The following is a 24438-nucleotide window of genomic DNA, read 5'->3' on the forward strand; positions in this document are numbered from 1 at the left end:
CGTATCCCCAGGCAGTCTTTGGTAACTTCGTGATGAAATCCATGGTAATACCATCCCATTTCCATTCTGGGATTTCTGGTTGTTGAAGTAACCCTGACGGCTTTTGGTGTTCTGCTTTAACCTTGGAACAAGTTAAACACTCCCTAACATATGTTGCAACGTCTGTTTTTAAATTAGGCCACCAATAACGTGTCTTAAGATCTTGATACATTTTTCCAACTCCAGGATGTATCGAGTATCTTGTCTTATGTGCCTCGTTCAATATCAACTTCCTTAATCCACCCAACTTCGGTACCCAAATACGATTTGCAAAATATCGAATTCCATCTTCCCGCATAATGAGTTGCTTCTCATACTTCTTCATTATTTCATTTCCTACATTTTCTTTAGTAAGTGCTTCTCGTTGAACTTCTTTGATTTGTGAGTTGAGATTCATACGAATTTTTATGTTCATTGCTCGAACTCGAATTGGTTCTCGTTCTTTTCTGCTTAAAGCATCAGCCACCACGTTTGCCTTCCCGGGATGATAATGAATTTCACAATCATAGTCATTTATTAACTCGACCCACCTACGTTGCCTCATGTTCAATTGTTTCTGATCAAAAATATGTTGAAGGCTTTTATGATCAGTAAACACAGTGAATTTAACCCCATACAAGTAGTGTCTCCACATCTTCAATGCAAACACGACTGCTCCCAATTCTAGATCATGCGTCGTATAATTTCGCTCGTGAATCTTCAATTGTCGGGATGCAAATGCAATAACTTTCTTCCGTTGCATAAGAACACAACCAAAACCTTGTCGCGAAGCGTCACAATATATTTCAAAATCATTGTTCCCTTCTGGTAACGATAAAATAGGCGCCGTAGTTAACTTCTTCTTCAGTAATTGAAATGCGTTCTCCTGCTCCGAGGTCCATTCGTATTTCTTCCCTTTTTGTGTTAATGCTGTCAACGGCTTAGCTATTCGGGAAAAATCTTGAATAAACCTTCTATAATAACCGGCTAAACCCAAAAATTGGCGTATCTGTGTTGGTGTCTTAGGAGTCTCCCATTTTTCAATAGCTTCAGTTTTTGCTGGATCGACCTGAATTCCTTTGCTATTAACAACGTGACCAAGAAATTGCACTTCTTTCAACCAGAAAGCACACTTAGAAAATTTAGCGTATAGCTGTTCTTTTCTCAACAACTCTAATATCAACCTTAAATGCTGCTCATGCTCTTGCTCACTCTTGGAATAGATAAGAATATCATCAATGAAAACGATAACAAACTTATCTAAATACGGACTACAAACTCGATTCATGAGGTCCATGAATACAGCTGGCGCATTTGTCAACCCAAACGGCATGACCAAAAATTCGTAATGACCATAACGTGTTCGAAAAGCAGTTTTCGGAATGTCCTCTTCTTTGACACGTAGTTGATGATAGCCCGATCTTAGGTCGATTTTCGAATAAACACATGATCCCTGGAGTTGATCAAATAAGTCGTCAATTCTCGGTAGTGGATACCGATTTTTGATAGTTAACTTATTTAATTCACGATAATCTATGCACATCCTAAAAGATCCATCTTTCTTCTTAACAAACAAAATTGGAGCTCCCCACGGTGATGTACTTGGTCGTATGAATCCACGGTCCAATAATTCTTTTAACTGACTTTGAAGTTCTTTTAATTCGGACGGTGCAAGTCTATATGGCGCACGAGCCACTGGTGCAGCTCCTGGTACTAAATCTATTTGAAATTCTACCGATCTAAATGGAGGTAATCCCGGCAATTCTTCCGGAAAAACTTCAGGAAAATCTCTTGCCACAGGCACGTCGTTGATGCACTTTTCTTTCTTTTCGACTTTATTAACATGTGCTAAAATAGCGTAACATCCCTTTTCTAAACACTTCTTGGCTTTCAAACAGCTAATGAGTTTTAGCTTTGAATTACCCTTCTCTCCATAAATCATCACCGGTATTTTATCCTTACCAGGAATACGAATTGCCTTCTTGGCACAAACAACTTCCGCTCCTATTTTGGACATCCAGTCCATGCCGACTATTACATCAAAACCTCCTAATTCTACGGGTATTAAGTCGATTTTAAACGTTTCTCCGGCTAGATTTATTTCACAATCACGACAAATTTTATCGGCTTTAATTAGCTTACCATTAGCTAACTCAATCAAGTACTTAGCATCTAGAGGTAATGATGAACAATTCAATTTAGTGTAAAAATTTATACACACGTAACTTCTATCGGCGCCAGTATCAAATAAAATAGATGCTGATAAGTTATTAATGGTAAACGTACCCGTAACAAGTTCCGGGTCTTCTCGTGCCTCTCTAGCATTAATAACAAACGCTCTTCCACGTGCAGGTCCGCCATTCTTTTCTGGATTCGGGCACTGACTCTTATAGTGACCTTGTTTTCCACACCCAAAACAAGTAATGTTAGCCAAAGCAGTTCTATTTGCGTTGGTGGCAGGAGTCTTGTTACCATTTGCATTTGTAACGAGAGCCTTACAATCTTCAGCAAGATGTCCCTGTCTATTGCATTTGGTGCACAACACACTGCAGTAACCAAAATGATGTTTGTGACAACGGTTGCATAAAGGACTTTGTCCTTTGTAACCAAAACCTGAACCGCTACCCGCACCTTTCGTGGTTTCTTGTTTCTTATAAGGTTGTTGTTGGTTACCTCGATCATAACCTCCATTCCACTTTTTCTTGTTCCCCAATACCTTCACCTCAGTATTGAATGCTTTCTTGTCCAAAATGACCTGATCCATTAGCTCGTTCGCCATGGTTATAGCTTCATGAATTGTCTTAGGTTTCGACGCCGTAACGTTTGCCTTGACCTTTTTGGGCAAACCACCTTTGTACATTTCAATCTTCCGTGCTTCGGTTGGGACCAATTCAGGACATAGTAAAACTAATTCCATGAATCGCTGGTTGTAGTTGGTGATTTCAGTACCAACCACCTTCAAACTTCGTAACTCATCTTCTAACTTAATAACCTCATTCCTTGGACAATACTCGGTGATTATCATTGCTTTGAATTCTTCCCATGGAGTATCATAAGCTACATCTCCTCCTACCGCCTTCACATAATTCTTCCACCATGTGAGTGCACTATCTTGTAAAGTGCACGATGCATACTTGGTCATGTCTTTTTCATCACAACCGCTGATTTTGAACACCGTCTCCATCTTTTCTATCCATCGGGTTAAACCGATAGGTCCTTCCGTTCCACTGAATGATGAAGGTTTGCAAGCTTGAAACGTCTTGTAGGAGCATCCTACACGAGGATTTGGATTAACTGCAGTAGCTCTTGCAGCTTCGACCCATAGCATTCTATCGTTGACTCGCTGGTTGATGAAGTTCTCGACTTCTTGTTCCGTCATTCGGTTCAATCGCGCCATTTCCTAATGAAAGAAAATAATTATTCACATGGATTATTATAGATGTAGTATGTATTTATAGTACATTTATAGCTTGTTAATAATATGAACCAGGTATTATTATAAAAGCCTTTTCTTCTTATTAGCGTTTTATAATTATATCTTGGGTAGTACCTACCCGTTAATGTTCATACTTAATAGCTTAGTACAGAATCAATTACTACAATCTAAATAATACTTAACCATGGAAAATTATTGCATTTCATACTTCGCTATTTTACATATGCTTATCTTACATCAAACTTTAAGCAAACCACACTAATAATATTATACAAAACATTATATGATTCCATGGCTTAATACGGCAGTGCATCGTTCGGTCTATTTTCTAGGGCGTTTAGTTCCAATGAATGGCCTAACGCTTATCCTAGCTGTCTGCCTACGTTTTGGCTGAGGAGCCGAAGAACTAGATGCGGGGATAGCACTAATAGGAATAGCGGGAATAGGGGTGGTAGTGTTGAGTGGAATTGGTGCTACGTCATTCTCACTAAGTTCGGGATTTGAATTTTCTAATTCATTCGCTTTTCGTTTCTTTCCTTGATCGAATTTTTCTTTCGTAATTTCTAGTATTTCTTCCTCGGGTTCACTTTCTTCTTCGGGTTCACTTTCCTCTTCGGGTTCACTTTCCTCCTCGGGTTCACTTTCCGATATTTCTATAGTTGGTTCATCTGGAAATTGTGAGTCTTCCCCAAAAATACCATTTTCGTCATCGGATATGTTAATGACTGAAACACAATCTGAAGATTCTGATTCGGAGTCGCTGAATGTGATAATAAGTTTCGAGCCCGACATCTATCACACAACAACTAACCCATTAGTACTTACATAATATTTACATATGAATTTTTAACCAACAGTGATGAGCAATGGTTTTTTTTTTTTTTTTTTTTTTAAAATCAAACCCGGTCAAAGTCCAGACTTACTAATGTATCCTAACGACTTATCGGTTTAGACACACTAATGCAAACCTGGTTCGCTAAGACCACCGCTCTGATACCACATGTCATAACCCGTCCTTAACCATAAGAACGCGTTAGATAACGTATGATTTCATTGCGAGGTATTGACCTCTATATGAGACATTTTTGAAAGAAAACTGCATATATTATACATTACAAACCATAACCATTATTTTTGTTACAAACTTAAGACAATAAAAAGAAGATTAACGTTTAGCGATAATCTTCGACTTACAAACTTTACAAATGATGACAACAACACGGTTTCTAGCATATTTTACAGTACAACATCTTGGATATGCAGTTTTATTTTTGACACAAACATGCGTACGCAAGATCCTGGTTAGATCCAACATGATGCAGCGGAAGCTTTAGAAATCACCTGAGAATAGACATGTTTAAAAAAGGTCAACATAAAGTTGGTGAGATATAGGTTTAATGCCGGCTGCAATATATATATAGACCACAAGATTTCGTATATAATCAGTTTAATAAAAGTATTCTAAGTGGTTGAGCACTCGGTAACCATACTTAACATTTTCACGTCGCATATTCCCTTTAATATGAAATCTTACTACACCGTACCAAGTGTAGTCACAAAAACGAAGTACTGTGCAACCGTTGAATACTGGTCGTCCAGTCCGGTTGGGGTTGTCAGGCCCGATAGATCTATCAACAGGATTCGCGTTTACAATACCGCTGTAAATATTAGTTACCAAGCTACAGGGAAGTATGCCAGTGGTACAACTCAACGTAGAATATATTTTTCAGTTACTTGTGTCCATATCGTAAAACATAAAATACATGTATTCTCATCCCGAAATATTTAGAGTTTAAAAGTGGGACTATATACTCACACTTGTCTTGATGATATATATAATTTGACTCGGTCTTCCGGTTGATATCACGGACCTATCCATATATAATATATCAATATGTTTTCATTTTAAACAAACGTTACATATATATATATACTTGTTATACTTTTAATACTTTGAATATTTCCTTAGTCCGAAGTTAGCATTCCGATGTTAGTAATTCAATTTTTAATGGTTCATTTTTAGATGTTTAATATACCCGCAATAAATAAAACCCCCAACGAAATAAATAAAACCCCAACGTATATGTATTGGTCGAGATTAATCTTGACCCATGGTACCGGTGTTGTCAAATGACGTGTTGCGTACAATCATGGGATCTTATGATTAATCTTCTCGTGTTGTTTACGGGTGATCCTGAACCATATAAAATTGAATTATAAGTACATATATATAAAATATCATGTTATCTTAGAAGTATGTGATTTTATGTAAATTTTTCCAATGAATCCCGAAGTCATTTAAGCCTTGGATAACCAATTTTGTTTCGGTCATAGTTTCTTCGTTACAAGTCCGTTTTCGTTGATTCAACTTGCCATCTCCTTGGATCGAGTCCCTCTTTAAGACTATGAACTGTAAATACCTTAGTTTGTATTCAAAATCACACGGCATAGGTCAAACTTTAGTGAAACTTATGAAGTTAATCATTTTCGTTACAACAAAATCATTTAATGACCATTTTTCTAAAAATACTTATACTTTGAAAAACCAAGTTTTACCTTGTTAAATTAGCATATACATAAGTTATATTACAGGTCTTGAAGTATTTTAAAAGTTAAGTTAGAAGGATCTATTTAGTTTGCAAACAAGTTTGAAAACATTCAAACTATGTTCTTGTTGTTAAACTTGTATACCACAAAATATGATAGCTATATATATATGAATCGAATAAGGTTATGAACATATATTCTACCTCAAGTTCCTTGGATGAAGTTGCTGTAAAAGAGAAGTAAGAAGCTAGAATCAAAAGGGTGATAGAAGTGGATGAAAGATTGGAAGTAAGTTGGTGTTCTTGGAGGGTTTTCTTGAAGTGTTTTTGTATGGTTTTCTTATGGTGTTTTAGTATGGTTTTTGAAGCTAGATCTTTATGGAATTTTGCTGGGTTGTTATGGAGTTTAGAGAGTAAGAAAGAGTGTGTGTTTTAGCTAGGAAATTGAAGTAGTAAATGAAGCAAAATGATCATGTATATATACACCATAAAAACGTGAATGATGATGATGATGGACAAGTTCACATGTTGTATTTTTGTGTAATAATTCATGCATGCATCCAAAATCCAATTACCTTGCTCTAAGGGCAGTAACAAGGGTGGGTTAGGTGGTGATTTGATGTGTATTTACTATTAGTAAATACGTATAGAAGCTTGGTATGATACGAGTACAAATACTCTAGGTATACGTATAGAAATTTTGTGAAAAATGGAATGAGGATTCAAATATAGCTATCTTTTGTGAATACACTTATATGATTTTATGTATTTAAGTCTTTAAAAGTGATTAAATACATTACTTATACAATATATGTATAAACATTATAAGTCTTAAGTATTTATGTCAATTAACGTTACGTATTGTTATCATTTTGAAAACTTAAGTTAGTAGTTTCAAAATATACTTATAACTTGTTGTTATTAATACAAAATGAGATATTAAAACATTTATTAATCATGTTAAATATGTATATATACATATATATACACAAACGTATAATTATTATATATTGTATAGTTCGTGATATCATTGGTCAAACTAGACGGTCAAACGTTGCGTAAAACTCTTTTCGGAAATATAAATCTCGACAATTTGGATTGCTTATCATGTTGGCAAGGTTTAATTTATGTAAATATTAATCTTATAAGTATAGTATGATCGAAAAAATGCGGGTCGTTACATTTTGCCATTCAGGGGATTTTTCCTGCAATTATGTGTTATGCCTTCTTGAGATCGCATGTAATCATGTGCTTCCCTCACTGCTTCCGCATATGTTTTTGGAACTCGTCTGCGCAAACGTTGCCATAATGACATGTGCCTATCGGTATCAATGCAAAGAATAAATCTTGATACCTTCTGACTTTCTGGTAAGTCTGGAGATTTTTCCACTACCTCGGTATACCTGTAAATGATTTCTCCGCTTACGGGCACGCAAGTTATGGAAATTTAACAGGAAGCGGAATCTTAGGTCCGCAAAACTTTTTATGCTTTGTGATGACAAATTATTAAACTATTCCCTTGCGACTTTGTAGCACGATAGGGAGCATATGACATGCTACCGAATCCTCCCAGCTATGCGTTCTTGCTGTCTCTTCAAACCTTTGTAAAAAAATCATCGGGATCTGACAAACCATCATAGCTTCCCAAGGTCAGCGGTAACACCGGCGCCACGGGAAAAGGATGATTTGCAATATGTGGTAGGAACTTTCTGTGGCAGAAGTTAATTCAAGAGATTGCTTCACCTTCTGACACTGCATTAGTGTAAACAAATTTTCTAATAATTCTTGCGCCCGAGCTGGCTAATAAAAAGCTGGTACCAAATGCGGTGGAGCTACTTGCTGTAATTAAGACAACAAGTTATTTAAGATACTAGGCTCTAAAGGATTGTATTGTGCACTTTAAATGTTAACTGGAGTGTGCTGAACCAGTATGCGTAGTGCACTATCCACAGTTGGTTGTGGTGATGCATAATCATTGATGCATACGGCGGGTTAAGTTTTATAACTGAACGATCTAGGTTCCTCAGACCCATCTTGCGTATTGCTTCCTAAGCACTTGCAGGCGTAACCCGATGTATCGGGGATTCCGGATCTATTGTTGTAAAGATAGGCATAGTTCCTACATAAGAAGTTTGCACTTTATAGCCTGCGGAAACAGTTTGCGTTAGTGACCCACCGGTTAAATTTGTTGGCCTGACTTCAGGATACAGGGTGAAACTTGACCTCACCTTTGGAATGGGGGTAAACTCTTATCGGGTGTATATTCCCAATAGCTTTGTATCCCATAAGTATTAGCTAACTGAGCCCTAGGTTTGGCTTGCTTTTTCAGACTTTGTTGAGTATTAACTGTCTTAGATTCAACATTCGAGCTTTCTGGAGGTTTCGTAGCCTTGCTGCCGCTGCCGATGTTAGTGGGGTTTTTGTTGTGTTCACGGGCATGTGAAAGCCTGTCCCACTTGGTGAATACGAAGGTGTTTGAGGCAACTATGAACTTTCACTACCTCCAGCCATTGATGATGATTCGAAAATTTTATTAAGAAAGCAGAAAGTAACCGATTATTTACACAAAAAATTAAAGGAAAAAATGTATAATAAACCATAATAATAAACCATAATAATGTCGATTCCAATACATATGTTCTATAATCAGTCCCACAGATAGCGCCAATTGATCAAACATATTTACACTAGGTTAAGGTGAACCTACGCTTGAGTGCATTAATAGGGTTTAAAGACAAACGAGATTCGAACCTCCGACAATAGTCGATTTCGGAAAGGTGACCGAACATAAGTCCACCAACAACCTAGCATACGAGGTTGAGTTGTCATAAGACATGAAAGATTCATAGTTTGTTAAACAAACCTGAAAGTCTTAGATGATCCTGGTGATTGCAAGAATGCTTATTCTTCCAATGTAGTATGCTTATATTACGTATGAAACGTGGCCCTTCTTAGGGTTTTAGATCCATGTATTAATAGACTAGCAATTAGGGTTTGAATAGGATTCTATCCCCATATAATCGTAATCCATTCCGTAACCAACTTACGTTAATTAAGGAAACCAAATAAAGGTTTGGTCTTACGTTTTGCTTGGTAAACAAGGTAAGTAGGGATGGTAATGGATCGGATATGAATCGGGTGAGACCGTATCCATATCCATTTATTTTTTTAAATCCATATCCATATCCATATCCATTTATAAAATTTTCATCCATCCATATCCATATCCGTCGGGTGAAGCGGGTTAATGGATAATCATCCATATCCATTTAAATTTATTTTATTTTTAACAAATACGAACAAAAGTAATAATTCTTAATAGTTTATGCGACCGAAAGTCACATTTTTACTAATTTATATAACAAATAGTCAACAAATAGCCTATTAAACGTGTAAAGATATTGATTACCTGCAAGTTGCTTACTTTTTAGTTATATGAAATCACAATTAAACCACCAAAGTACGATAAATACATTTAATAATTTAAACATAATAAAATATAAGAAAAAAAATATATTTTTAGATAAAATATAAAGAAAGATGAATATAATTAATGAAATATCACTATATAAATGATATAATTCGAGTGACAAATTTATATATTTAGTTATTTCGGGTGAAAGCGGGTTCATCCATGGATGAAACTTTTCATCCATATCCATATCCATATCCATATCCATTTCGGTTCATCCATATCCGTATCCGTATCCATTTAAATCGTCCATATTCACGAATAATCGGGTGGATCGGGTGGATATCCACTGGATCGGGTATCCATTGCCATCCCTAAAGGTAAGTGTTTGCCCAAGTCAGAAAAGGGCGCATCCAATGGTATAGGCGCATAGAAAGCGTGGCTATACCTTTGTTTCGTTGTTAGCGTATAGATGTTGTGTTATCTAGTACGCAGATCGGAACTTAGATGCGTATTTCGCATAGGCATGTGGATATGCGTATTATTAGTAACACGGAAGACTTCGGGTGCGTTTGTGATTTTTTTTTTTTATTTTTTTAATTCTTCTCCTACCTTTTTCACCACTTTTTAACTCAATCTTCAATTATATTTTGCCACATCACCCACGATCCTCCTCAACAACCTTCCCATTACAACTCACATACTTAACACGTCACATGAATAACCTAAAAAAAAAAAAACCATTCATCCACTCTACATCAACACCACGATTATCTGTGGTCTTACCAGCAAGAAAGAACACGTGTACAACATGCAAAAGTCGAAAAAAGCACGTGAGTAAGCATTGCTGAAACATGACGAGTGAAGAGTACATGTTAAGTGATAGGTATGGTAATACTAAAATTTGTTAATAAAAATAGCTACACCGTAAATACTTAATATTTAAAAGTAGTATACGAATATATTTTGTTTGATTTCCTAAACTGAATCGGCCAATCAATCAGGAAGATATATTTGATTAGTAATATAGGATCTAATCTTATCGTCTTAATTTAATTTACATTTCAAGATTCAAGTAATCAAGTGATATGAAGCCCTTTACATTTGAATTTAAATAGACTTATGATAAATCATACTATAAATGGCTAGATGCGATAGAGAACTATCCAAAACTCTGTATATTATTAGCATTAGCATATTTGTTTATATAAATATGATATAGTCAAAAATTTACGAGAACAAAAGTAAAACTACACGAATTTTACATCTTCCATGTGTAAATAGATTTACTCACATAATATTTTTTTTTTTCCTTAAAAATTACGAAGTACTTTTTATTTCTCTGAACCTTCTAGCTTTTTAGTTAAGCTCGGTCAATTTTTGAACTATGAAACATAATCTCTATATTTATCATTCTATATCTATACATTAAATATAAAATAAATACTAAAATTATATGAGGTAGGATCAAGGTTGGAGATCTCGTTTGGACACTTTTTGGGAGATCTCGCCATCTCGAAAAAATTTCGGGGAGATCTCGAAAGTTGACTTACGTTGACTTTTTTGGTTTTAAAATATAACTAAATACAGATAAATCAATATATGTATATAAAAATATACATTTTATAAGATTTTGGAAGAAAATCCAAGAAATGATCAAGAAAATTCGAAAATTACGAGATTTTATGAGAAAATTCGAGAAATGAGCGAGAAATTTTGAAAATCGTGGCTTTGACCAAGTTTGACCCTGTTGACCGAGATATTTCGGGAGATGGACATCTTGTCTCGGCGGCCTTCCTAAAACGAGTTCTCGGGAAGAAATAAAGAGATTTACAACATTCAGTAGGATAATGACTGAAATATTACGTAACCCACACCTAGACTATAACCCATGACTTCTTAAGATACTACGTGATTTTAATAGTAAGTTTATTATATATTCGTAAGATACTATACCGTTCTTTTTAATAAAATAAACATATAATTATGTTATACTAATAAAATTATACCACGAATTATAATTAAAATTTGTATATAAATGACTTCATAACACCTGTGACAAATTACCTTCCAATATATAAATATATATATATATATATATATATATATATATATATATATATATATATATATATATATGTGTGTGTGTGTGTGTGTGTGTGTGTGTGTGTGTGTGTGTGTGTGTAGTGGGTTTTTTGGATAAAGTATTACGGAGTCTTAATTTAATATTTTGTTTTTCTTGAAAATTACTTTTTATTTCTCCAAACCTTATAGCATTTTAGTTAAGCTCGCTCAATCTTTAAAATATGAAACATAATCTCTATATCTATCTATCTATATCTATACATTAAATATAAAATAAATACTAAAATTATATGAGGTAGGATAATGACTGAAATATTACGAACCCCACACCTAGACGATAACCCGTGACTTCATAAGATACTATGTGATTTTAATAGTAAGTTTATCATATATTCGTAAGATACTATACCTTTCTTTTTAAGAAAATACATTATTATGTTATACTAATAAATTATACCACAAATTATAATTAATATTAATACATAAATGACTCATAACACTCTCGTGATATTTGTATTTTGATAACTGATTTACTACCAATTTCATTATAGCTCATATTAAAATATATTTGTATAGTAAATTAAAATTAAAATTAATTTATACACTTAATCAATAAATTTATGTGATTCAGTCATATGTGACACCATAACTATTTAGTATTACATCTCATTATTTTTATTAAGCTAAAAAGATGACATAATCTAGTTAGAGTATATATAATCCTCTAATTGATACATTCTTTAATATTTATAAAATATTGAAAAATATAATAATAATTTTTTTTAAAGGCAAAACAATTATATTAATATTAATAAAACTAGCAAGATGTTAGGAATACAAAAGTGAAATACATAACCACGACCTCCGCCCAACCTTCTACAATGTAATGACTTCAACACGAATCAACTAACACAATCTAAACATGACAAGCTTAGATGAAAACATACAACATCAACGATTCTAAAACTCACCCTCGAACACAAATCCTAACAAAAAGGTTACAGCAAACGAACGAACCAACCATCAAAGAAAACCACATTGTTAACCAAAAACATAGGGAGGTGATGATATTCACACACCAATTTTTGATCCATACACACTTTTTACCATAAAACTTACAATTATGTCCATGAATTTATCCAGGGAGTTGAACCACAATTATTATAAATAAGGACATATTAGTAAATTAGGTGTTTATGGATCAAAAGTTGATGTGTGAGTATCACCTCCCAAAAACATATCACATTACCACTTCAGGGCAGCACCTGAATAAAAGCATAGAAACAGATCAGTAACTACGACCCGAAAACCACACCATGAAACCCACGAAAATCTAAACCAAACTCCAATAACACACAATCAAATCGTATGGTGATAACGGATCATGTCAATATGATTAACAAAGAAATAACACGCAATAATTGAACACCACATGACGAAACAGATGCTCAAGACATCTAAGCCTTCATCGAAACGCAAGTTTGGCCAAAGAATAAAAATCTATATTGATCTTCCACACACTTCACGATTAAGAGCACGTCTACATAAATCGACAACAACCAAATCGACAATCACAAATCAAAACCACGAATCAACAATCGATAACCACGAACCCGCGAATCAAAAACCGCAACCACAAAACCCACAAACACGAACCTGTAGATCTGCACCGGAAAACACGAGGTGACAAGATCCAGTGGAACCGCCTGAACAACCCACGAATGCAACCTTATTTGATGATCTAAACCACGACCTAACCACCTGAAAACCAGCGACCGACAACGATACACACGAATTGAAAACAGACACCTAACACGAATAATACATAAGCGAATTAAAAGTAAGGAGAACAGAGAATAAAAAAAAGATAATGGCTAAGGAAGGGAGCTCCTGCGGACCGCCGGCGAAGACCGGCAACCGGAGGAAGAGAAATAGGATGGTGGCGACGGAGTTTAGATAGGTTTTTTTTTTCTTCTTATATACTTTAATTTTATTATGAACATGTCTACCGTTTATATACTTTAGGTTTATTTCAATACCCATGGTATTCTTTTTAATAATAACTAGAAAAAGTGGTCCGCGCGATGTGGCGGGACCTTTCGGGTTGAATATTCATATTTAACGTAGCATTATGTATTTACAGAATTAAAAATGCGTTACTATGGGTGTATTTAAATACACGTGGTTAGCACATAGTGTACATAATGGTTTGCGCATTTTTGACAACAGGAAGATTGCCTAAAAAAGGGAACTGAAACGTCGATATGATATAGTTGGTTTGGGTTGTTTATTATACGTGTATGTATATTTATGAAAGGTATCCCGAAGTATTTAGCGTTTTTTTAAAATACATCCGTTTCGGGTATAGCTAGTTGCGTTGTGTTCGTAAAATGATTTCGAGTTGAAGAGTGATCTCGAAAAAATTTAACGTATGGCGATCGAGAAGATACGTCCCGTTGAAAATTTGGGGGAGTTTATTTAAGATTTTTTATTTAAATTATGAAGTTACCTTTTGCCCCCTGTTTGGGGGTTTAGAAATGTAAGATGGTCCAAGTTTAGGGACTATTTTTGTTTGTTGTTTGATGTCTTTTTGACTTAACCAAACGATCAAAAATGCGGTGGCTTTTAGTATGAAGTACGTAAACGTAAATAATAACAATAATATTAAAACTAGTACGTATAATAACAACAATATTAATATATATACCAATTAATTAATTACATAACAATAATACTTATAATAAAAATAATTTCCTTATTTGATTTTGTATAGTTTTCTTATCTAATTTTATTAGCAATTTAATTTTTAGATTAATGTGGTGGTGTCATGTAAGAAAAATTAATATGATTGCGTCACATAATTAGAAAAAATCTTGTTTTATATAATGTATAGATAAATAAATTAATTAATTACGAAGTATTTTATACCACGAAAGGATTTTAAAAATTGGTAACTACATGCGGGGTGGTAGAAGATCGTATAATGTATGAATGAAAGTTAAGATGGAACATTAACATGAAGGAATAATTGGTTAAATAGCAATTAATTATAAAAATAGTTATAACGAAACGACATGTTTAAAAAAGCAAAACAACCAAAATTTGGGTAAGGTCTAGTGTGTAAGATAATGTACCACTATGTCATTTTGAATATTATTATACGACTCAAACCGAGCTTAGAATACTATTATTCTTTTACTTTTCGTGGATAAAAAAGAAATTTGGTATTTATGATTTCTGTATCAATAATCAATAAAAAAATGTTATTGTATTCATAAAAAACAACTTCTCCTTAAATCAATAATAAAAAGCATACCCAAATAGGAGAATTCATAGAACCCAATAAATGATTTCTAATTTTTGCATATTTTAACATTGACCATTAACATGAATCTTGAATTTTTCACTTCTTTACGATATCGATCCCCATAAATTTGCAATATAACTTCTTCTAAATGGTCAATAAAGAATATCCACTTTAAATACTTACTTTTTTTTCATTTGTTTATTATTTTTTATTTAATAAACAGTTATTACGGAGTATTAATTATCCAAAAAAACTCCATTCTTTATCCCACACTATAAATAATCCATCAAACCATATCACAATGCACAGTGATAACTTAACAATACAATTTAAAATTTAAATATTAATCAACAAATTAAACATGGGTGGCACCGGTACTCGACGTTCAACCAACGGCAATGACACGTTGGACAGCCGCGGTGGTGTTACCGGAAACATACCATTGGATGCAGTAATCAATCTTGACCAGTAAGTCGTTTTTATATATTATACATGCACATTATCAATTTCTTTTACTTTTTTTTCTTCGGTGAATATTTTTTTAATAATTTTGTGTAAATTATAGTGGGGATCCAACGATGTATGAGTATTTTTGGCGAAACATGGGGGAAAAGTGTACAATTGTGATAAATGGGGATGAATGTTTGAGTTATTTTTCTAACCCTAAGAACCCTTGTTGGTTCCTTGAGCCAAAACTTGAAGAGTCGATTAAGAATCTTCATGGTGCGGTTGCGAACGTAGTAACTGATGGTTACTCGATCGTGGTTGGGACTGGTTCGAGCCAGTTGTTTCAGGCTGCGCTTTACGCGATCACATCACATGATCAATCTAGCCAGATCAACGTTGTTTCAGCCGCTCCTTATTATTCGGTATGTGTGAAATATATAAATTTTACGTGATTAGAAAGATAAAATGTAGGATGATAAATCATTACTGTTGATGTAATTTTCGTTATTTTCGTATACTTAATATGTTGACGATATATAATATGGGAAATTATAATGTAGGCTTATCAAGAGATTACCGATTTGGTTAAGTCGGGGTTATTCAAATGGGGAGGTGATGCACATACGTTCGATAAAGATGAGCCCTATATTGAACTTGTGACGTCACCTAACAACCCTAATGGTGTGATCCGTGGACCGGTTGTGAACGGCGATGGAGGGATCTTGGTGCATGATCTAGCTTACTATTGGCCTCAATATACACCCATCACTACTAGACTAGATCATGATATCATGCTTTTTACCGCTTCCAAGTGCACTGGCCATGCTGGTTCCAGAATTGGGTAAGACTTTTTTTGTTGTTGTTGTTGTTAGTGAGATAGTGATAAATAATGAAAAAATAAAGTCATAATCTGTTTTAATAAAAGCTAAAAAAGAAAATATATAAATGTAGTAAAAATCAAATATTAGTGAGTTACTAAAAAGAATAAATGTGATCAGCGGGTTACTGTTCACACATATACTCGTTAATAATAATAATAATAATAATAATAATAATAATAATAATATATATAGTAATCTTTTGAAGAGTATATTAAAATTGATTTAATTATAAAGTAAATGTCATGATTTTATTAAATCATGGGCTAAAATGCTAATTTGGTAAAATATTTAATAATAATGATAAATTATGGGTAATGGTTATCAAATCTGATACGTAGTAATAGTTCTACTAAGCATTATCATTTTCTATTTGAAACTTCCAAATTTGTCTAATATATATGATATCGTTTTCGGTTTGAATAAATTACTAGATGGGCACTTGTAAAAGATAAGGACGTAGCGAAGAAGATGACAAAGTTTATGGAAGTGAGCTCAATTGGAGTATCGAAAGAATCTCAACTTCGAGTTGCCAAGATTTTGCAAGTTGTTGCTGATGGATGCAAACAATTTGGATCGTCTAGTGGCGACAACTTCTTTGAATTCGGACTAAAAATGATGAAGGAAAGATGGGAAATTTTAAGGGAAACTGTGAAAAAGACTCGAATGTTTACTCTACCAAAATACCCTGATCAGCATTGCAACTATTTTGGAGATATTACTCAAGCATACCCAGGTAACTATATATAAACTTTACTAAATACCTCCTTCGTCCTATATTTATTGTTATCAGACAAAAACACACAGATTAAGAAAATGTCATACATTCTATTGAACTACCAGTTTTACCAATACTTTTTATTTCTTTTAATCATATACACATACATTAGAGAATAATAGAACTTAATCTTCTTATTCTTTTTTACTTATGGAAGTGAACAATTAATTTGGTATATTCTAAATTGAAACACTTAACAATTAACAATTACGTAGGGAGTATATTGATATTGATTTTTCATGATAACATGGTTGACATTTTGAAACATGAAAGGATATGTAAAAATTTTATGATTTTTATTTGTTATTTTATTATTAAATATAAAATATTTTGATGTGGAATATAATTGAAATTTTGATGACAGCCTTTGCATGGATAAAATGCAAGGAAGGAATTGAGGATTGTGAGAAGTTATTTAGGGATCACAAGATTTTAACAAGAAGTGGAAAGAAATTCGGGTCGGATCCCGGGTATGTTAGGGTTAGTATGTTGAGCAGAGAAGAAGATTTTAATCTCTTTATTAATAGGCTTTCTCTGATTCCATGCATCAAAAGTGGTGATCAAAATGCAAACGGTTATGGGAATCGGACTAATAACGGGAATGGGAATGAGAATTATGAGAGTGTGGGGAATGGGAAAGAGAATTTGAACGTAAATGGGAATGGAAATATGAATGTGATTGGGAATGGGAATGTATATGTCAATTAATGGGAATCTTGATTAAGCCTCAATAATAATATAATAATAATAATAATAATAATACATAAATAAAGTTTATGTATTATTTATAAAATTTATTATAAGTATATGGGAATTAAAGCTTGGTGTAGATCCAAAACATGAGGTGTTTGACTAGTGACCCACCCTGTTTAAATTTATATACAAGTATTTTACTCCGTACTTGATTTATGTTTCGTTCTTAAAGTTATATCAATATTAAATTGTGAAAAGTCAATGCATATGCGTAGTCATTTTCTTTTATTCTTTTTTTTTTTTTTCCAATGTTGAACATGTTTTGTATAATAAGCAGTGTTGTAAAAGTCGACCGACTTGACCGATGCGTCGGCCGATGCGTCGTTTTTTGGGTTCTCCGTCCCATTTTTACTAAAAACGACTCAAAGGACGGTCAAAGCTAAAAGTTCGGTCAAAGTCTGTCAAAGACGGTCAAAGTTGGTCCAAAACGGTCAAAATCAGTCAAATTTTCGTCAAAATGTGATTTGCTTTAAAATTAGGGTTTGTTTTCATTTTTTGGGCCGCTCTTTTCTCTGTGTCCTTACTGATTATGTACTCGGTAACATTAATTGAGTTTGGAGTTTGATTGTATTTAAATTCAAGTTCTTATTTAAGAAATTTATGGTACAGAATCAACTATTTTAAACATATATAAATATATATTTAAGAAATTATTAATAAAGTCAACGTTGGTCAACGACCGATGCGTCCCCGACGCGTCCCCGACTCGGTCGACGCGTCCTTTTTGGGTCTCGACCGATGCGTCCCCGACTCACGACTTTTACAACCTTGATAATAAGAGTGCTCCCAATCAAGACAAGACTTCTTCCAGGACTAGCTAATCATTCAGCGCCACATCATCACTTCCATCTCACTTCCTTCCCAGGACTAAACACTCCCAACAATGACACTCCTCCTTCCATATTTTTATTTTATTTAATTAAATTAAAAATACTTTTATTATTGTTAACATTAATATTATAATTTTTAAATATTATTATTAATTTAAACTTAAAAATTAAATTGATTAATTATTAAAAAATAAGATAAAATAAATATGTACTCCGCATACGGTATACCCAAACCTTAATATATATGGACCCGCCATTAAATTAAAATAAAAAATATGGTTCTTTTCTTCATCTTCATCGGTACATAAACATATACCTAAAAACCTTGCTGCAGCCATGAAAATGAGTCCATTTTCATCTCCAACCAAAATTAATAAATAATAAAATTAATCAACAAATACACCAAAAGCTCGTCCACAAATATGCTCAATATGGACGAAACGAGAGACGGAGCACCTGGGCGACATCGTGGGAGGGAGCTGGGCGGCCTTCGTGCCATCGGCGCCCAGGCTGGGCGGAGATCCTGGACGGAGCGTTGGGACCTCTCTAACAAGAAAGGTGGGATTCGCGTGCTGCTGTTTGAAAAATGCTAGCGATTTAACTAAAAAAAAGTAAAAAATATTATCTATTTTAAACCATGTAATAGCGAGTGTATGTATTCATGTATACTATCCTATCAACTTTCTCCAAATGATAAAGACATAATAAGTCAAAAAAAAAAAAATTTAAAATGATGAACAGTGTTCGACCAATAGGAATTCGGAAAAAAAGAAAAAAAAGATGAATAGTGGTCGACCACTATTGATGAATAGTGAACGACCAATAGGAAGCCACCATTCCACTTTGATCATTAGTATATATAGTAATATGTTTTTTAAAAAACGAAAAACTTATATTAACGTGTGAACTTTCATCAAAAGATGAAATAGCCTATCAAACCGATACAACATAATAACTGACCACGGCAACCTTCGTATTTAGAAAACAACCAACCTAAAAATCGAGAAACTTGAATGTTATTGACCAGCAAGCTGAGCCAAAGACAACCAAAACAGAATACCCAATACAATACGAGAAAAACATGAAACCGAACAAAATAAACTAACTGTCAAGACTATGAGAATGAGTTAATCGTGTTCCCAAGAGGTTAAATAGATAAGGGCTACATATAGAACTTTAGGACTCTTTAGTTAGGTGCGAAGGCCAAGTTGATAGCCATATATTTATAATGCGTTCAAGAGAGGTGTGAAATATAGTTTGACTATTTGACTTATTCTCTCCACCCTCGCTACATTCTAAAGACCATTTTCAACTGTGCCTGTGATATCACGGGCAGTTGGACGCTTTTTGGGCAAAAAGTAAAAACTGAATGTGATGTGGCACTGACATTTTTTAACCATTGTGTCAGTTTTTCATGTCAAATATTGAGTATGGTGATGTGGTAAAATGAATTGGAAGTTGGGAATAAAATAAATAAATTAATAATATATAAAATAATTTACTAAAATATGATTGCTAAAAAAACTGACCTTTTCTTTTTTTTTAGACCACCTCTAACACAGCGTCACTTTGCTCTCGTCAGTCTACCTGTCACCATTTAACGAAAACTGGAAGCCCTTAACGGGGCGTCAGTTAGTTTGCCTCCCAGCGTTAGTCGGACCACCAACGAAAAAAATGTCAGTTTGGTTTTTGTCCAATCACACAGTTTCTTTATTTAATAAATATATATTTAATATTATTAATTTTTTACAAATTCATTTCTAATCACATTTTACCACATCACCCTACCCAATATTTAACACAAATAACTGACAACACGGTTATAAAATGTCAGTGCCTAATCACAGTCAGTTTGCACTTTTTGGCCAAACTGTGTGTGACGTCACAGTCACGGTTAAAAATAGTCTTAGTCACTTCCGTGACTAACGCCCCTAAAATGTCAAAACTGACGCCCCATTAGAAGTGTCAGTTGGTGTCGGTATGTGCCACATGTGCCGTCATATCATCTGACTAAAAACACTGATGTCCCATTAAGAATTTAATCGATGTTCATACATATTGGGTCCTACACTAACACAATCGCTTAAGCAAACCATAACAAAGAATCAACAAAAAAAATAACCGAAGCAACTAAAAAATATAAGGCTACACAAACAGAGGACGTCATACTCGATGAGACACATGAAAAATAGCAAATCAACAAGTCAAGGAATTCCCATCCTCTCCACAACCAATGATGCATTTTTCCTCTCGAACCTGAATTTTGCAAATTAACTATTACTTTTTCAAAGTTCATTGATTTTCTCGATCAAGACAAACATGAATAAGAGACTGTCAAATTGGCCGAAGAGACCCACGAAGAACCAACCAGTTTCACTTCAACTAAAGGTGGACATGACAAAGATTCAATAAAGAACGGTAAAACCCTCATTATCGATCCTAACATCCGAGTCTTCATCTCGAAGGAATTAGGAACCATCACAATCCGCTTCTTTTCTTTATAAACTTCTTTGAAATTCCCATACCCGCTTCGATCTTATGTGATAATATGTGTTATCATTTTAAATATGTAGGTATAAAGTGTAAATTATAATAACTCATACGGAGTATATAATTTTGTCTGATAGATTTACAACGCTAATAGTGACTGGAAAAAAATGAAATAATAATAAAAATATAACTAATCTAGACCGTATAACATAAATGGATGTTCAAAATATAACCATCTAGACTATATACAAGCCAACTCCCAATACTCGAACTTAATTGTCCTTCAGAAAGCATGAAAACTCCGATTCTCTTATTTTTATCATAATATTGCTTCTTTCATATGATATTTTTAATGAGAATTTTTCATTTTTTGCAATATGCTACTGTAACAAGTATAACGTATGTTAAACAAAGTCAATGATTACTAAAATGAGCTTTTGCGCATCATAATGCAAAAGATCACTCTTGCTGATTATGAACCAGCATTAAAGCATGTTACCTTACATAATCTAGAAAAAAAAAAGAAAAAAAATAGTATATTATTCTTCCACATTATTACAAATCATTTATTATTGATTGTTGTACATTATTGTAAATTTATATGAATCAAACACCAGAATCAAAATAACTCTTTCAATATAATAGATCGAACAAATATACAACCAAAACTGTTCACAGATAAATGAACAATAACTTGAAAGAACAAATGTAAGACAAGATCAACTAGATCAATTTAGATATTGAATCTAGGATTACAAAATAATGAGAGAAAACTTGAGAGAATCTGTTCAATATTATGTGAATGAATGAATTGTGCAGAACCCTAAAATCATCTCTTTTATTAGGGTGTTCATCGGTTCGATTTTTGGTTTTTCGGTTTATTCGGTTCGATTTTTTCGGTTTTGAAACTTATAAAATCAAAATCGAAAATGAAACCAAAAGTAAATTTAAATATCAAAACCATAACCAAAATCGAACCGAAAACCAAATTTGATTTTGGTTTGGTCTCGGTTAAAACTGAAAATCACTAAAAATAAAAATTCTAACCTGCATAAACTTATATATAAATTAGAAATAACGGTTGTGGAATTAATTTAAGTATACAGGGTATATAAAATGTTTATTGTTTAATAAAAATGTAATAATACATCAAATATAATATAATTATATAAATATTATAATTATAAACATGTTTTAATATGTTTATAATTTGAATTCGGTTAACCAAATTTAAAATTTTCAAAACCAAAAACCAAAAATCGAATTACGAATTCGGTTTCGGTTTCGATACGAAAACCGTTTAGAAAATTCGGTTTGGTTTTTTTTTTTTTTTTGGATTCGATTCGATATTCGGTTTATTCGGGTTAAAACTAAATGGTGCACACCCCTATCTTTTATCACCAAAACAGCATAAGTCGGCTACCAGATGACTCAAGGGTATAAGTTTCACTTTAGACCCTCTACTTTGAATAACTTGATCTTTTAAACTTTATCTTTAAACACACCAGCAACAACCCTTAACTTTGACAAGTCTTTCACATCAAGTCCAGATAGAAATAACAGAAATCAACACAGCTACACCTACATGTAACCAGATCAAGTTAGATGCTTAAACAATCAAGATTCAATATTACTTACTTGTTTTAACATGCCCCCAGAATCTTGACTTGTGAAAGCATCCCTGAGTTGAAGATTATCACATAACTCCGTGTGTTGACAAGAAGTCAAACCTTTAGTAAACAAATCTGTAAGATTTAAAACTGATGCAACCTTAACAATATTAAGAACACCACTATTAGCCTTTTCGCTTACAATATGCCAATCAATATCAAAATGTTTTGTTCTCTCATGATAAACAGGATTAGCAGAAATTTGAATTGCAAGATTATTATCACAATACATAATCACATGTAAAAGTTTATTAAGCTTCAGTTCAGTTAAAAGGTTTATAATCCAAACAATTTCACATGTGCAGGCTGCCATAGCCCTATATTCTGCTTCTGCAGAAGACTTAGAAACAGTTGCTACTTTTTGCTTTTCCATGTAATTAAACAATTACCCAAAAAACACAAAAAACGGTAATAGACCTTCTATTAATTAAGTTTTTACCCAATCAGAATTAACATAAGCACTTAAACTCAATGAATTACTTTTATTAAAGGATAAACCTTTTCCTGGACTTCCTTTCAAATACCTCAAAACCCTAAATGCAAGATTTAAATGTGAAGGCTTAGGAGCATGCATGTGATGACCCTCGAAATTTCTGACCAAATTTCAACTTAATCTTTAACGTTTCCGACACGATAAGCAAAGTCTATGAAGTTGAATCTCAAAATTTTGAACTGTTCAATTACCCTTCGATTGTTCTCAACGATTCGCGAACAATTATATGTAAATAGATATACATACTATAACCTGAAAACGTAACTAAGTGTTGGGTATATGATACTGTGCATTAAACTTATTTGATTGATTACCTGATTGATATATTTAACTACGGAGTTAAAAGATTATGCCAAACGATTCAAGTAAAATATATTTACTGGGTCTCTTAAGGATTATGATATTATTACGGGTCTCTGTTGAGAAGTCCATGTTGATTTGAGAAATCATTCATGATTAACGGTATTCAGAATAAATGTAAATTGTTAGAACTATATATATATATATATATATATATATATATATATATATATATAAATAATTTATATTGTGTATTTAAAACGTATATATGACTATTGAATATATGTGATTTCAAAATTTGTTGATAAACGATAGTAACATTTGGTTGTTCGATTCGATAGATTTATAGAACGTTTGAGAAATTAAAATAAACGTTGACGTATAAATAAATTATATCAAATTAAATTCTAAAGCACAAACGTTAGGTGTTATGATAATATCTATTATTTAAACTATTTTAAATTATATATACATATTTTGCAATGTGATTAATTATAATGTTAACTAGATATGAAACATTTTGATTAAACATATATACTTTATTAATGAGACGATGATTTATAGAAGTAAATGACCAAAACACTCAAATGCATAAGTTATATCTGGAGTGGTTTAGTTTATAGATAATTTAAGACTATACTTTGGCAAAAGTACGAGTCACTAAACGTAAAGTACTAGTTTTCTCAGCGTACGAAAATGCGTTCGAAAAACCGGAACCGGGACTTAAGTCGAGTGACGACGTACGACTTATCGGGACAAAAATTAACAGTCAACTATGCACATGAATTTAATATAATATATAATTAATTATATAAATTATATATATTATATATATAATTAAATATTATGTCGACAAACAAGAAAACAAAAGTTTGTGAGCTGGATCAGAGGGCCATGCGAGGCACAAAACCCATGCGATCGCATGGGGGTCAGAAATCAGAATTCTTCTATAAATAGCCCAGGTTTCTGGCCGAATTTATCCATCTTTCTCTCTA

General features: G+C 33.2%; 1 protein-coding gene across 1 annotated transcript; it reads left to right on the top strand.

The window, feature by feature from the left end:
* The first annotated feature begins 15083 nt into the window (after positions 1-15083).
* On the top strand, positions 15084-17862 carry LOC139861532 (L-tryptophan--pyruvate aminotransferase 1). Its single transcript, XM_071849958.1, has 5 exons — positions 15084-15272; positions 15370-15673; positions 15812-16092; positions 16564-16865; positions 17272-17862. Exons 1-5 carry the CDS (start codon positions 15166-15168, stop codon positions 17613-17615), a joined length of 1338 nt encoding a protein of 445 aa, XP_071706059.1. The 5' UTR covers positions 15084-15165; the 3' UTR covers positions 17616-17862.
* The last annotated feature ends 6576 nt before the right edge of the window (positions 17863-24438 follow it).

Source organism: Rutidosis leptorrhynchoides, chromosome 8 (genome assembly GCF_046630445.1).
Source record: "Rutidosis leptorrhynchoides isolate AG116_Rl617_1_P2 chromosome 8, CSIRO_AGI_Rlap_v1, whole genome shotgun sequence".
Taxonomy (NCBI): Eukaryota; Viridiplantae; Streptophyta; class Magnoliopsida; order Asterales; family Asteraceae; genus Rutidosis; species Rutidosis leptorrhynchoides.

What these genes read in the sequence shown, in the direction of transcription:
- LOC139861532 (XM_071849958.1), top strand. Translation starts at nt 15,166, where the DNA reads ATGGGTGGCACCGGTACTCGACGTTCAACCAACGGCAATGACACGTTG. An exon ending in GCAGTAATCAATCTTGACCA is followed by an intron (nt 15,273 to 15,369) that starts GTAAGTCGTTTT and finishes TGTAAATTATAG; the next exon opens with TGGGGATCCAACGATGTATG. An exon ending in TATTACTCAAGCATACCCAG is followed by an intron (nt 16,866 to 17,271) that starts GTAACTATATAT and finishes TTTTGATGACAG; the next exon opens with CCTTTGCATGGATAAAATGC.